At 46.6% G+C, this 16,261-nt stretch overlaps 1 protein-coding gene across 6 annotated transcripts in view; it reads right to left on the bottom strand.

Moving 5' to 3' along the window:
• Nucleotides 1-16,231, bottom strand: part of MBD6 (methyl-CpG binding domain protein 6) — a 38,062-nt gene extending 21,831 nt beyond the window's left edge. The window contains exons 1-4 of one of the 6 annotated variants that reach the window (XM_053295091.1): nt 16,153-16,231; nt 4,638-4,787; nt 3,331-3,467; nt 3,133-3,235 (exon numbers count right to left, since the gene is read on the bottom strand). In XM_053295091.1, coding sequence (XP_053151066.1) covers nt 3,133-3,235; nt 3,331-3,443 — 216 coding nt within the window. In that variant the 5' untranslated portion in view covers nt 3,444-3,467; nt 4,638-4,787; nt 16,153-16,231. Of the gene's footprint in view, nt 1-1,708; nt 1,845-1,866; nt 1,952-2,191; nt 2,257-3,132; nt 3,236-3,330; nt 3,468-4,637; nt 4,788-11,267; nt 11,829-16,152 lie in introns of those variants that run through there. The other 5 variants (XM_053295090.1, XM_053295092.1, XM_053295093.1 and 2 more) reach the window with 5 other exon arrangements.
• Between the last annotated feature and the right edge of the window lie 30 nt (nt 16,232-16,261).

Here is a 16,261-nt window from a genome sequence, read left to right as displayed (position 1 = left end):
GAGCCTGGAGCAGGAGTGTAACAAAGTTGGAACTGGCCCAGGGGCCAGTGGTGGCACCAGAAAAGAATTGAGAGGGGTCACAGAAGGGGCAAAATGCATTTATGGCTGGGCACGCTGTGACCCGCATGTGAGAGGTCTGAAACAGAAATGGGGTGGGGGGAGACAAGCTACTTGTCTGATGGGATGAGGGGACCTTTTGTCCCAGGCCAAGGGTGGCTCCAGAGAGGGAAGAGGAGGGCAAGCTCTTTCCTCTTGGGAGTCACCTTTGCTTGGGATAAAAAGTGGAGATGGACTCTAACCCCCCCTTATCTACCTTCTTATTCAGAGAGGTGAGAGAGGGAGAGTGAAGAGCAAACTGTCGCCCAGCAGGCGTGCTCCCTGTCCCTCAGAGGCCCAGAGACATTTGTTGTGTCTGCCCACCTGCCCCCTGTTCAGTTTTAGCTATTCCCCTGGCCTTCTTCCTGCTGACAGATGTACATGCCAGTGAATCAAACCCTGGCTCAATAAGGGATCTCATCCCTCCTTGCTTTGCTTCAGGCAAGTTGTCTGCCTTTTCTACTTTTTTTAAAGCACTGTATGTTCTTTCATTCAAATGTTTTCATTGCCTGTCCCCCACCTTTCACTTTTTTAAAAAAGCACAATCATTTTTTTAAAAAAAAGATGTAAAACTGCCCTAGGAATTGTGGAGGGAAGGTTGGTTTATGACATCATGGATGCCAATCAATCAGTGCTATACACCCAGCTGGCTTCTGCTGCAAACTCATAGAATAGATCCTTCCTGAGCTGAACCCTGGAGAGAAAATGCTTCATTTGAACAAGATATAGTGAGTATGCAGAGCAGATGCATCATTCAGATGTTAGATCTGTATGCATCCTTAAATGAACAAGAGGCAAAGTGTCAGCTCAGCACTATCCCACACCTTTTCTGCCAAGCTGTTAAAAGCCAGAAGGTGGGATATGAAACAAACAACAAAAACAATACAGGAGGCAGATTGAGCTACCAGGAGATCCCAATCTACTTTCTGCTAACAACTGCTTTATTTATTTGTTTTTAAAAATGATATCCCATTAAATCCCCCCCAAAGGAGCTCAAAGTAACTAACAATAATTATACACAAAAATCACAGCATTAAATACTGTAACAATAAAGACAAACACAAAATTCAAAGCAGCAGGCCAAAAAACAGACTTAGAGACAGATTAGAGCAGATCTAAAATAGCCGAAGTCAACAAGATGATCTTAACTTCTGTTTAAAAGTAGATAGCAGGGCTGCTCACATGTAGGGAAAGCATCTTACTCAGCTTCAGGAGCTGTGCGCACTCTCAATTTTCAGTTGTGTGCTTGTAAAAACCAAGGCAGGAGGTGGGGTGAGTGGGTCATCTGTCAGGCATCAGTTGGGTAGGATGGTTTATGCTCCTGCCTCGTTCAAATGCTGGGAATGGATTCCAAGTAGGGTGCTCTTGTCTTACCCAGTGGATGCCTGACAGATGACAGGAGGCTCCCTGCCTTCTACCTAGGTTTATTACCAGCACATGACCAAAAATTGGGAGCACACACAGCTTCCAGAGCTGGGTAGAATGCTTGCCCTACCCAGTGTGTGGCCGTGTGAACAGCCCTAGCAATGGGACCAAACATATCTCATGGGAGAGGCAGTTCAACAGCATGGGGGTAACCACAGAAAAGACCTGCTCCCACATTACCACCGACCTCGGAGGATACAGGAACCTGGGGAGTAGCTGCCCTGCATGATCTAATGGGTCTGGAAGAGTCACACAGGAGAAAGCAGTTCCTCAGGTGTCTTCACTATAAGTTGCATCAGGCTTTAAAGGTAAGAAACACCACCTTGAGTTGGCCCGGAAACCTACTGGCAATCAATGCAGCTGATGGGGCACAGGTTTAATGCGCTCCGAGTGCCTTTACACTCTCCAGCACTCTCGCAGCTTTAGGCATCTGGCACCTCCTGTTTTGGCAGGCATCAAATGCAAAGCGTCATAAGCTGTCAAATATTAATGTTTCTTTATATAAAATACTAGCCGACCCCACACAGAGCATCTGTGTGCTCTTTGGGGCCAGCGGTTACCTCTCCCCCCACCCCCCGCTTCTGCCCCAGTCTCTGCTTCTGGGCCCAGCCACCTCTCCTCCCCACTGCCACTTCTGCCCCCCCCTTCTTTCCCCCCTCCTGGGCCTTGCCTCCGCGGCCGGGCCAGGCCCACCACCTCTGGCCTCCATGGCCGGGCCGCCGTGGTGGCAACCAATCCTCCTGGGTGCGCCTCAGCCAATCAGGCGCATCTACTGTCCAGCCAATCAGCTGGGCTCTAGGACGCACATTCCAAGGCACTCCCAGGAGAATTAATATAATAGATATCCACCTTGCCTTCCCATCAAATGGGCTACAAGGCAGAGATGAAAGTTATCTATTAAATGCTGTCTGATACGCAATACCACTGCAGGATGGCTATCTATGACTAAACATCATAGGATGTTCAACAGAAATCTTAAAGATCTTGAAAATGTTATTCAATATAAAAATTCACAGCATGAGAACACTGAGAATTTTAGGAGGAACATTTATTTCACTCTAAAATAATTCAAATTCCTACGTATGAGTTTTCTCAACTTTGAGAGGCCTGCTGATGAAGCACAGAGATTCTTCCATCTCTATTTTAAAAGCACACTTGGGGCTGGGGTGGGGAGCATTTATAATCCAGATCTATCCATTTTCTTTTGCTGTGCTAGGCTATCCCTTCCTCATCAGAAGAGGGATAAACATGAGGCCTACTACCTGCACTAGGCCCAAGATTTTTGAGCTCCTTGAGGAAGACATGTTTAGTAGACTTCTCTTCACCTAAAAAAAGTGGACTATGCAAACCAAGTGTTCTCTCTCACTGCCCCATTCTCCTTAGATGTTTTACGCAAAGAGACAACAGTGGTGTTGTTGCAGTGATGGGCCCCTTGCTAGTGCTGGGGTCCTCACAAATGCCCAACCTCACCACTCTCTGGAGCCAGTCCTGGCTATATTATGTACCTTTGCTCACTTCTAACTAAAGGAGTTCTCACTGCTTGGGCAAAGCTTAGCCCATTGCTCACTGAATGCCATGTATAGATCTAGGGTTCAATCCCAGGCCTCATACCTTGTGCACATTTAGGGGACACTCCAGGCCACACTTGCAAGTGCCGTCCGCCAGCAGGTATGCACGAGTCTGCTCCAGTGAAGCCAAACTCGTGCCACTAGGACTGAAAGAAAGAAAAGAGAAAGTGTGAGGGCTAGCATCAAGAGAGGGGAAGTGGCCCTATGCCACAGCTGAGGCCACAGCAGTATATTAGCTTACCTGATATAGCGCACTCCGCCCTCCTCCACCCTGCGCTGCCAGCCCACAGGCACAGGTGCGACTGCTGGGCGCCCACCGCGATCCACACCAGAGCAATCATCACCGCCATTCATTGTGCTCCCTCAGGCCTTGGGCACCTGAAAGAAGCAGTGATCACTGAGGCAAGAAAAGGATGCATATACACGGAGAGCACACACAACCATGACTGAGAAGAACCAGGAGTCCAGCTGATGTCAGCCAGGGCAGGGGGCATGTATCTGCAATTGCAAGAGCTCAGGCCAAATTATGAGGAATTGTGAGGCCTAGCTGTACAGGCCAGAATGGTGAAGCCTGCCTGACAGTGTAAGGAGCTGTGAGGACCTAGGGCTTCGGCTACCCAGAAGAAGGGCTAGATGACTCACTTCACTGGACGGCCTCCTTTCTCTCTCTCAAGAAGCTGTGGGGATGTCAGCCACCCTCAAAAGTGTGGCACCTGATATCGTGGCTTTCCCGCCAAACCTCCTAATCTCCAGGTGAACGGTCTGACAAAACGAACAGCCTGATGATTGAGTCTATGCTAGCTTGGAAAGATCAGAGCTAGGAGAGTGAGAGACTCTGTGTCATGGGTGAGGTTTATTATTAGCAGAGCTAAGGAGGAGGAGGCTTAGAGCCAAGCTACACAACCAGGAGAATCATAATGGAGCCTTTTTCAGACTTTACCGTTTCATACTGGAGGTAGAAGGCCCTATTTTTGGTCATTCCCCAAGGAAAAAAATGGAAAAGATCTAGTCTAGATATGCTAGTTTCCCCCTGATATGCTAGTTTTCTTTGTACAGGGAGCTTTGGTTTTCAACATGGAGGAGCAGTAAAATATATGTGATCTACCCCACCTACAGTCTGAAATGATATACTCCCTGAAGAACCCTGCCACACGTTTCTGCTCAACATACTGATCAGCCTTTAAAATGCGGAGAGGAAGAGGCTTGCATATTGGGACACAGTGACAGAATGGAGAGGACAAAACAGGTCAGGGATAGTGAGAGTAGAAGGAAAAGAGAAAACACAGAGTTGCAAAGCAAAGAGGCTTCCCAGTAAGACCTGAAGCATCCGCAGAATACAAGTGGTCTAGGGCTGCAATGCTAGGGGGCCTGAGATGAATCAGGGAGACAGCCTCCGTACTCTCCAGACCCCTGCTGTCTGTCTCCCCTGCCCCCTACCCACATCCCTGGGCAGCCCTGACCTACTAAACTCTATCAGGAGGGAGCTGTGAAACAGCAAACAGCTGGCTGATCCTTTAATCCCAGCTCTGCTCTGCTGATGGCTCCTACCTGCTCATGGCTGCAAACCTCGCGGCAGGCGGCGTTAAGGGTGGGCACACTCCCTTGGGGCACTCATAGTCCAGCTGCCTCTCTTCTGGGGTCCAGGCAGTGCCCAATCCGGTGAGCTCAGGCCCACTCTGTGGCCACACTAGCCTACACCTGGAAGGGAAGGAGGACACCGTGCCATGGCTGCAGTGGACAGAGAGATAAGGAGCTTCCCCAACACCTCCCCCTAGGAACCATCTGGGTCAAAGATTTCCTAGCTAATGCTAGGACAACACTCAACGCTTGCCTCTTTCATTTCACTCTCTGGCATCTCTGGCAAAGCTTCTCATTACCATGAAATTAGATGTGTTGTATTATTTTGTGTCACAGAAGGAAATCAAACAGCAGTCCAGAGAGCTGGAATGTAAACCTAGGCCATGGCCTGAGAGCACATGAGACAGCCAGCTTGCTGAAGCTGAGCACGTCTAGGTCTGATCAGTACCTGGACGAGCAACTGCCTGGGAACCCCGTGCATGCTACCTGGAGCTCCAGGAGGGATGGGATGTAAATATAATGGATGGGTCATACAGACAAGAGCACAACCTTGTACTTCTCCCTAGTGGCCCTGTGTGTGGGGTGGGGGTGGGGAGTCATCAATCCCCGGTTTTGTATTCAGTCACTAAGGTAGAGCAGAACCCACACAAGCATGCACCAAAAAAAAAAAAAAAGGGGGGAAAAAAGCGGGAGAACATTCATCCTTTAAGAACATAGAAAGCTGCCTTATATCAAGTCAGACCATTGGTCTATCTAATTCAGTATTATCTACACTGACTGGCAGCAGCTCTCCAAGGTTTCAGGCAGGGGTCTCTCCCAGGCCTACCTGGAGATGCTGCCAGGGGTTAACCTGGGACTTTCTGCATGTAAGCAGATGCTCTGCCATTGAGACCATGGTAAGGTGGGCATTTACAGATACACTTAATGCTCAGATGTTTTGGCTGCTGTCAAATTCTTGGCATACCATTGCCACATTTGTAAGTATATATACATAGTAGATAAGAGCTGTTTATATCTGGAAAAGCCATTTGAGTAACTGCAGAGCTCTATGAGCATGGATCCATGGTACTGTGAAAAGAAAGCACAGGATATAGGTGTTTTTGTTTTGTTTTAAATTAAAGATTGTGAGCCCTTTGAGGACAAGGAGCCATTTTATTTATATCTATGTAAACTGCTTTGGGAACTTTTGTTGAATATGATATCCATCATATTCATTTTCTGCAAGCATGCAGATTCTCTTCCACTGAGCTCCAGTCCCATCCCCTAAGAGAAATATCTTACAGCACTCACATGTAGTCACCCATCCAAATGCAAACCAAGGCAGATTGTGCTTAACTAAGGAGACAATTTATGCACACTGCCACAAGACCAGCCACCTAATGGCACAGTGGGGAAATAACTTGCCTAGGGAACAAGAGGTTGCCAGTTTGAATTCCCACTGATATGTTTCCCAAACTATGGGGAACACCTATATCGGGAAGCAGTGATATAGGAAGATGCTGAAAGGTATCATCCATCATCTCACACTGTGCAGGAGATGGCAATGGTAAACCCCTCCTGTATTCTATGAAAGATTACCTGTATTCTACCAAAGATAACCTGGCTCTGTGGTCGCCAGGAGTCAACACCGACTCGATGGCACAACTTTACAAGACCAGATCTACTCCCCCACCACTCTGTGGGTACAGGAAGCTGAATAAAGGAGTGTGGAAACTAAGCCCTATGCAGTGGCTTTGAAGTTTTGCATCCTTGGAGAAATTATGAGGCAAGCAAGCAAGCTAGGTGGAGATAATAAAACACATCTCAGCTCACCCCAGCTCACCTCAACTCTGCTGGTCAGAGGCCTGGTCTATTCATGTAGCAGAATGAGATGGTCAACTTCTACAGTGGCAGAATGGACTGCCCCACTTCAGACCACATATGAACAATCCCAGTTTTTGAATGCTCTCCTAAGTAAACACCCTCCTGCAAGGAAAAGGCTAGCACATCAGAGAGTAAGGCTTTAGCCTAGCCTGTTTTCTGCTGCACTACTTTTTTTTTTTTTTTACGAGGCGGGGTAGGAAGCTGTTTGTGTAAGAGAGCATTCACAAATGTGATCCATGGTCTGAAGTGGTCCATCTCTAACTGGAGGGAAGTAAGTGGGGTCTCCCAGGGATCTGTACTGGGACCAATGCTTTTTACTTTATTCATAAATGATCTAGAAGTAGGGGTAAACAGCAAGGTGGCAAAATTTGCAGATGACACTAAACTATTTAGGGTAGTGAATTCCAAAAGAAATTGCAAGGAGCTCCAAAAGGATCTTTCAAAACTGGGGGAGTGGGCAGCAAAATGGCAAATGCAGTTCAATGTTAGCAAGTGAAAAGTGATGAATATTGGGGCAGAAAGCCCAAATTCACATATACACAGATGGGGTCTGAGCTGTCCGTGACTGACCAGGAGTGGGATCTTGGAGTCATGGTGGACAGCTTGTTGAAAGTGTCCCACAAATGTATAGCAGCTGTGAAAAAGGCCAGTTCCATGCCGGGGATCATTAGGAAGGGGACTGAAAAGAAAACTACTACTATTATAATGCCCTTATACAAAACTATGGTGCTGCCACATTTGGAATACTGTGTCACCATACCTCAGAAATGACATTATAGAACTGGAGAAGGTGCAGAAAAGGGCAACCAAGATGATCAGGGGCCTAGAGCACCTTCCTTACGAGTCAAGGCTACAACACCTGGGGCTTTTTAGTTTAGAAAAGATGACTATGGGGAGACATGATAGAGGTTTATGAAATCATGCATGGGGTGGAGAGAGAATTTTTTCTCCCTGTCTCATAACACTAGAACCAGTTCCCATGAAACTGATTGCCAAGAAATTTAGGAAATACAAAAGGAAGTACTTTTTCACACAACACTCTTGTCTGTGGTCTTCCCAGAGGCATCTGGTGGGCCACTGTGTGTAACAGGATGCTGGACTAGATAGGCCTTGGGCCTGATCCACCAGGGCTGTCCTTATGTTAAGTGGTGTAGAGGTTAAAGTGTGTGACTAGGACAGGAGAGACCTGGGTTCAAATCCCTATTCCGCCATGAAGCTCACTGGGTGACTTTGGGCCAACCATGATCTCACAGCCTAATTTCCTCACAGGGTTGTTGTGAGAGTAAAAATTACCATGTACACTCTTCTGAGCCCTTTGGAGGAAAGGTGAGATATACATGTAAACAAATAAATTCTGCCATTTCATTATGCTACAGATATAGACCAAACTAAAGCCCAGGGAGTTGCACATGCTGTCTGGAGGATCCCATCCTTCAACTGTCTAATCTTCTGGAATTAATGGCAGAAAATTAATAGGTGAAGCGTTCCCATCACTGCCTCATGCCAAGGAGCTTCACCGGTTGACTTTCCAACTCACAAGGAGTTAAAGACCCATGTGATTAATAAAAAGATGACAACCCTCGGCAAAGAGAGTACACAACTGGATAACGAGCCTCCCACACTACACCAGTCCTTCTGCCTTCCAAGGTAATTTATACTGTACTTCTGGGTTGGTACTAAAGCCTACATGGGAAGCATTTTCTGTGTAGTGATGCAAGTATTCAGGGTCAAAACCAGGGGCGTAACTACAATTAGGCAAGGGGAGGTGGCTGCCTGGGGGCCCCCACGCCTCGAGGGGCCCCCCAGAGGCAAGTCACATGACTATATATTGTGAAGTGTGTGTGTGTATCAGCAAGGGGCCCATTTTAAAATTTTGTGTCTGGGCCCCCTCCAGCCTTGTTACGACCCTGGTCAAAACACAAGAACAGGAGCTCAGAGAGTATAAGTAACTGATAGAGGACACCAGCCCCACAGATGAGTTCACAAAGTTAGCAGCATACAAAAGCCTGTGGGCTACCAGCTCATTTATCCACCTGTGCTAACTATTTTTGACTTAAGGGGGGGGGGGCTTGTTTTGTACCACTTCCCTATCTAGTCACCTGCAGATTATTCTTATTCACCCTATGCAACCAAACAAGTGGTTATTCACAAGTCTGAAGTATGCCTATCAAGCCAGCCTTGAATGAGATGGCAGGTGGTACAGCAGATTAGGTATAACTTCACTGGAGTGTGGTGATTAGGGTTGCCACCTTGCTAGGGGGGGGGAAGAGTCTACCCTGGTGCTTTAAACAGATATGCAGAAATCAGCAGGGCAAGTCTTTCCACTGTATGAAGGAGAAGCATTTATTGCCTGCTGATTCAGCAGAGCAAACTTCCGTTAAATGCATGGGCACAGGGGCCAGTTAAAAAGTTGGCAGCCCTAATAACCACACCGAGCTGAATCACAGCTGTATGCAATGAACTCTAAATCCAGGAAAAGTATCAGGAAGGAGTTAATAAAGCCACTAGCATGCCAAGAGCTGGGTCATTCCCACTCCTTTACCCACTCTCATTGGTGAAGTCAGAAGCAGGCGGAGCTAGGGCACTATAAAAGGCAGGACACCAAGCTTAGTCCAGGTGGTTACAGGGGATTTGTCTTGAGAGAAAGTCTATTTGTGAGGTATGGGGATAATATTTCTCTGAGCTTTGGTTGCAGTTCAATGATTAATCCTATCAGAAAGTGGTAATGAAGCAACCATAGAGTGAAAACATTTGACCTTCCTTTCAAGCTGCCCTGTGATGTTTACCTCCCCTGAGAAATTAAAAAGTGCTTTCGCATTATGAAAACACAAGGGAAGAAAATGCAAATGACAAAATCCTTCCTCTATACTCTGTAGAATTATGGTAGCACCCACTGAGCCTGGGCCCTGTAGAGCTAGGTTCTGCATGTATGAAACACAAGCCCTGGAATAACTGAACATTGGAAAAGATAACCCAGATACCTCAGTAACAGCCCATATAGTAATGCTTAGGCTACTCTAGTGCCATTTCCCTGGCCAAAAGCCATTGACCACAATGAACACTGTGAAGGATCCATGTGGATCCAGATTCTACAACTTTGCCAGACACAGAATTTTTATAGACATTGGATAAGGACAACAGAGAAATGGTGGGAAACTAGATATTCTGGTCTTGGCATGGGGTAAGTCTAGCTACTACATATTCTTTACTCACTACATAATGGAAGTGGGGATTTGAGCTATGTCATCTGGATTTTCTAATATTGGTAAGTATTCTCAATTACTGTAATCATATGTGAGTGAGAGGGAAACCTAGGCCTCTCTTGTTCTTTTACGTGACTTAACTCTATCTTTAAACACAAGCTCAGCTTTGGTTATGTTTTGCAAGGTACTTACTGGAGGTTCTGCTTTGACTGTTTTCAAGAAATGTGTAAGCGAGGACAGAATAGGATTTGCACAAAGTCATAACATATGTCAGTGATACAGACTCAGTTTCTTTCTGGCAGAACTGTATACATCAAGCCTGAGCCTGAGGAGCTCACAAGTTACTGTGAAAAATGTCATTGGACAAACTAGATGTAGTAAGGCTTTGCCTATGTATTATGTTATGAGGTGTTACTGCCTGGATCCTTGTTTAACCAACTGCTATCCAAAAGTCCCATTCAGGCATTGTCTCAGTTGCCCAAAAGTTTTCCTCTCACTTGATAGGCTAATTTATAAAGAATAAACAGGATGTAAAATACTACAGAGCTTCAAAAAATGTAGGCAACTATTGACGTTGAGCTGGGGAAACAGCCAGAGCAGTTGTCTGATCTGGAGGAAAGGACTTGGGGTTCAGAGAAGTATATTCCACTCCTCACTTTATCTCAGACTCATCCTACTGACCAGGAGAGAGTTCTTTCACCACCACCTTTTATATCAGTCTGGATTATTTAGTAAAGGCTCCTAAGCAGTCCCTTTTTGTGGCCTTAATACCTCAATCTCATTTCGACTCAGCACAGAGATTTGGTGTGTGTGTGTGTGTGTGTGTGTGTGTGGATTTGATGCAAGTCCTTCCCCCACTTCATGGTGGTCTGAAATTGATCAAGGCAAGAATAGAATATCCAGAGACTAGGGTGATCTGTTAACTCTTTAGAGGCAGTTGTGAGGAATTATAGTTAATGACATGTCATCTTCCTACCCAGAAGTATTTACCACCTGCTGTTTGGGTGACCTAAGGAGTGGGGTGTGTGTGTGTGTCAGAGTATAAGGTAGTACTTCTGGTACCAGCACCTTCCTCTGCTTGGGCTCTGGACCCCCTTAGTCCCTGCAGAGTTAAGCTGAACTCGTTCCTCACTACAGCAGCACCTACGCTGGAGGGTACTGAACCTGCCTCCCCGCCCCCCATCAAGGAGGTGAGACAGAGAGCAGCCACACATTCCAGCACCTTTCCCCCTTAGCAGTTCATGCATCCGGATCTCGGGGTGGGGTCTGCTGGAGCCCCCTACAACAATTTATCCCAAGCTTCTCCTTCCCCCTTAAGCGCTAGGAGAACTGAAGAGGTGGCCGCCAAATCGCCCTTTTCCCCACCTCTCTCTGAAATTGAAAGCTTCCATAACTCCGGCAGAAGTTTGAACTGTCAGAGAAGCTGAAGGGGGAGATCGGCTCGACTCCTGGCACTCGCAACTCCCTCGCTTGTGCCAAATGCACCACCCAGTCCGGCTTCGGAGAGTGCCCAGGGCCCCCCTTTGGCACTTACCTTGGTTCATGGTGCCCCCTCCCCAGCAGCAGCTGCAGGCTCCAACTTGTCCTCCCGCTCCTCCCCAGAGGCTATGGGTGGCGCCCCCTGCAGTGGGTGCTGGTGGGTGGGGGGACAGGGTGCAGGGGATCGTTGGTGCTCTCCACCCCCACCCCCCCAATGCCTGTCTCACTTACTCCCTCCCCCCCTGGACTCAGTGCCAGGAAGAGGAGGGGGTAGAGCAAGGGAGCTTCCTCCCTGGCATGCGCACTGGGGGCCGGGGTGAGGGTGGAGGTTGTTGGGGTGGGGGGGAACAGCCCTGGGAATTCCGTTCCAGCCTTCCTCCGCTGCGCGCTTAGGGCGCAAGAGCTGCGCTTTGCGCACGGGGCTCAGGGTAAAACCCGGCCCGGGCCCTTCGGGTTGTTTCGAAGTCCCGGTGCGGAAATTGGAACGGCACTGCAGGAATCTCTACGTCTGCTCTTTGCGGCCTGCTTTGCCCTGCCCGCCTCTTACTCTTAGGACACCGGAAATCTAACTGCACCCCCCCCATCCCTCCGTGACTTGTGAGGGTGGTGGGATTTGCTGGTGGCTGCAAGGGGTGGGAGCGGCCGTTCTTTTGTTAAGGGAGTAACCCTCAGGATCGTGTTTCCCTGGATTTGCACCGGAGAGAAACACTATTACTTGTGTGTGCGTCGTGAGTAAGAGAGAGTCAGTCACACACAGATCTATGCAAGCAGATTTTATAGTGTGCTAGGAACTATGCGGACCATAAACATGGCCCTATGGGCTTACGAGGTGCACCTGCAATCTATACTAGCAAGGATCAACAGACTCAAGGGATTTTCTGAGAGAGCTGAAAGATCCCAAGGTTGTTCCAGCCACAATAGAAGGACTAGCAGAATCTTCCAATTAATACCGAGGCTGCAATCTCAAGTATACTTGCTTGGACAACTACAGGATAACAGGGGAGGGCTCTTGCCTTTCCCTGGTTTGTGAGCTTCCCAAAGGTACCTGGCTGGCCATGGTTGAAAACTGAATGATGAATCTACACTGACTTTTAGTCTGGTCCAGCAAAGCCAAATGATTAAACCTGTGATTTAGCATTTGTTGTATTCCATCTAGCAGTTTTTTATGTTTTGTTGTTTAGAGGTTTGTCCTAGTGGGGACCCTGTAGAGAGTGCGGGGGTGGGATCAGAAAGAAAAAGGAGGAGAAGGAGAAGGAGAAAGTGGGGTTGTTCTTGGAATTAAGTCTTAGTTAAACAAACATAAGATTACTTTGTATTTACAAGGGAAGCCACTATAAAACAGCATTGTTTACAACAAGCCAGATGTTTTTGGGAAAACACACAAGGTATGAAGGCTGCCGTTTTCTCATTACTTGCCCCTGCACCTGGTACTCACAAGCACACTTTCTTTGAATGTCACAGAGATTTATGTGAATGTGGTGAATGGTGCTTGATAGACTTATCTACCACAAATATTTCCAACCCCTTTTAAAAACTATCTAAACTAGTGGCCACCATCATGTCTTTTGACATTTAAATGGGACATAGGAAGCCAGCTTATACCAAGTCAGACCACTGGTCCATCTAGTTCTGCATTGTCCACACTGACTGGCAGCGGATCTCCAAAGTTTCATGCAAGACTCTCTCTCAATCCTACCTGGAGATGCCAGGGATTGAACCTGGGACCTTCTGCATACAGAACAGATGCAGAAGCTCCCAGTTGCAATCCCTGGCATCTCCAGGTAAGGCTTTGGGGAGACTACAGCCTAAAACCTTTGAGAGCTGCTGCCAGTCAGTGTGGACAATGCATAACTAGATGGACCAATGGTCTGGCTTAGTATAAGGCAGCTTCCTATAGGACCCTCATGTTCTATGTGGTAATATTTACTTTTGAATAAATAACCATTGATTGGGCTTTTAGATGAACTCAAAGAAAGGCTATGGTGGGCTGGTACCCATTTCACTGAGTTGGTATTTAGGCCTGCACTGGGCATTAAACAAAGTTTGGTGGATACTAGTGAGATCTAAGTGGTGCAGAAGATTATTTATGACATATGCAACCTGACACTGGGGAAGGATGTAAACAGTGCAGCAGGCATTCATGAGGGTTAGAAGCAGTTGATCACAGGACACAAACTGACAGGGCTGGACGAGTCAGGAGTTGCATAGGTAGACGTGTAGCAGTAAGCATGGTAAGAGGTTATGGTGGACAGGACAGAAGCAGGTGACATCTTAGGTGTGTTCGTATTTGTTGATATAGCAAGAATTGCAAGTCACAGGAGGCCCAGTGACTCATTTTCTATTAATCACACACAGGTCCAATGTCCTGTTTAGCACAAAGTCCCAGTGTAATCCTAGTCAGAAATATGTAATGTATTAGGGCTGCAATAATCTATTCTGCAAGTTGAGATGAGTTTCCGTGCTGCAGCTGAGGGCAGCTACTAACTCTACATTTAGAACAATAATAGAGTGGGATAGAGTGATCGTGGGCATGACAATCCTGAGAAGGCCAGTGGCTCTAACTATGAAAAAACACCCTGGTGAATGTTACTTCATGCCAAAGGGCCTACTCCCAACTGAGTCGTAGGTAGGAGGAGAGTGATGCTGGGAAACAAATTGGGGATATAGCCCTAAAGCATCCCATATTCTGAAACACACTGCTAATCAATAGTAAAGTATGCTTTTTATTCATTTTGATTATCAGTTCATGTGTGTACAAATGTTATAGTCTCCTAGCATCTTTAGTGCAAGCCACTAAGTATTCCTGTTCTATAAATGGATAACTGGCTGAGAGAGCCGTGTGCCAGAAGCCATCCAATGAGCCCATATGAATTTGTATTTGAACTCTGGACTCCCAGGTCCAATTCTGTGGCAATGAAGCTACATAGGTCTGCCAAACCAAGATATGCTGGGATTCCTTAATGAGATAATCCATAATGGGGTACAAGCTTTCCTGAGAGACAGCTTGCCCGCCCACCTAGCCATTACGATTGTCCCCTGCAATCCAAAATTGAGGGAAATGTTGGGCATATTCTATAATACTGTTTGTTTGCACAGTGCAACAATAAGGCCCACCAAACCTTGCTAATACTCTATGCAATCTGAGTGTTCACCCTAGAATGTTTCCCAGAATCTTTACAATGGACAAGCGTCCCACAATAGACACAAGTGCTCCTCAGATAAAGACACAAGTGCAGACAGATACAGAAAGGGTTTGCTGAACACAAAGTTTAAAAGCGGCAGCTATAGACCATACAAGAACAGGAATCGTGTGCAACTCAAAAACTTGCAGATCTATACTCCTGGTCAGGGGCGTAGCATAGCAGGTTCAGTTAAAAGTGGCTTCCAAAATAATGTTGAATTCAATGTGTCTTTTCAAAGCAACACTACAACAACCACTTTAACTGTTAACTCTCTAACAAACCCAAGTAATACTCCACGTCTAGCTAGGTACTTAAAACTGGATTCATTTAAATCAAACTCATACAAGAAGTTTAGGATCAGTGTTTGAGGATCCTGACATTTTAGCCAATTTTTACTGCAAGTTTAAAGATACATATTGAAAATGATAGGACTTTATTTTTGACTTGACATCACTTTAGTTGCTTGACATAGCTGCCTGTGTAAGTTGCCACTTGCCTCACTTGTTAGCCCAGGCCCAATTTTGGAAGACTGGGCGTGTTGCCAGCCCAAGCCCACTCTTCGGTTTGGGATGGTTGTTAAATGTTCCTTTTTAATAACTTTGTCACTTTTCAGATGCTCTCTACCTGCAGAGTGGCTTTTTTAAAGTGTGTGCATTCATATGTGTGTAATCTGGCACTTCATAGTATGCAATCCTAATCACGCAACTACATTACATGGAAACAAATCCTATTGGTATCAGTGGAACTGCTTTCTGAGCAAACATTGAGCTGCTCTCTCCCCTCCTTGCCTAGTGTTTGTCACCTAACCGATCCTCCTACTGGATCTCTTGTATTTTATTTATGAGAATTCTACCAAAAATACCATATGGCTCTGTGGTCGCCAGGAGTTGACATCGCATTGAGGGCACAACCAACCAACCAACCAATATTTAGTCAATTGACTGGTTTAAAACGTTTGATCAGTTTTAATTTTTTAAAGAACTGTCAAAAAAAGAAAAGAAAAAAAGAGACATATTTGCAAATCCTGGGTGGCAGGCATTTACTGAGAGGCATTCCTCTTTCTGTCACATTGGAGGAACACCTCTTCCGAGATTGCAGTACCAGTGACTGATGAATGATCATAGAAAAAAAGAAGAGAGGGCATTTTCCTCCAGAACTATGGTTTTATTCATATGTACATGTCATGAAATAATTAAAAATGCATATCTCTACCCAGACCTATCACTGTCTTTATGTCTTTTTAAACTATTTAATTTCATATTGTTTTAAATTATTTGTACACCACCTAGAGATGATTGTTTTGAAGTGGTTTGAAAATGTAATAAGTTCATGTAAATGTGATTAAAATTTGTGCAATTAATCGACTAAGGTGTCTTTAATCGACTGTGACAGCCCTATGTATGCAGTGCTCTACAGGCAGGCCCTGTTTTCCCAAAAGGCACAAGGCGGGGAGTTATGCTTTGTATACAGTACGGGCACTCGGGTGAGGGCTCTCCTCACGGTATCCCTAGGGAGGCCTGGCCCTTTAAGCCGCAGGGTGGGCGTGGCGTGACGCCACAGAGGCTCTCAGAGGGCCTCCCAGGCCTTTCAACGTAGCTCGGCCTAGCCCTTGCTTGAGGACGTTTGGGGCACAGGAGAGGGGGTGGGGAATCTAGGTAGGCTCCGTTACGGGGGCCTAGGAGGACCAAGGCCGGGCGCAGACCTCCGCTGCCGTCCAGGGTTGCCAGAGCATTGCATCATCCTCCCCGCATGACTCACCCATTTAAAGACTCGTGACCCTGAAGGGAGGGGGGAGTTTAGGGAGAAGTCACTTCCGGGTGCGACGCGGCAGTATCCACCACCACAGCGGCGTTGTGTCACCCGCCTC

The sequence above is a fragment of the Hemicordylus capensis genome, chromosome 2 (genome assembly GCF_027244095.1).
Source record: "Hemicordylus capensis ecotype Gifberg chromosome 2, rHemCap1.1.pri, whole genome shotgun sequence".
Lineage (NCBI taxonomy): Eukaryota > Metazoa > Chordata > Lepidosauria > Squamata > Cordylidae > Hemicordylus > Hemicordylus capensis.
The sequence above is the reverse complement of the archived record's forward strand: the minus strand, read 5'-3'. Positions and strand labels throughout refer to the sequence as shown.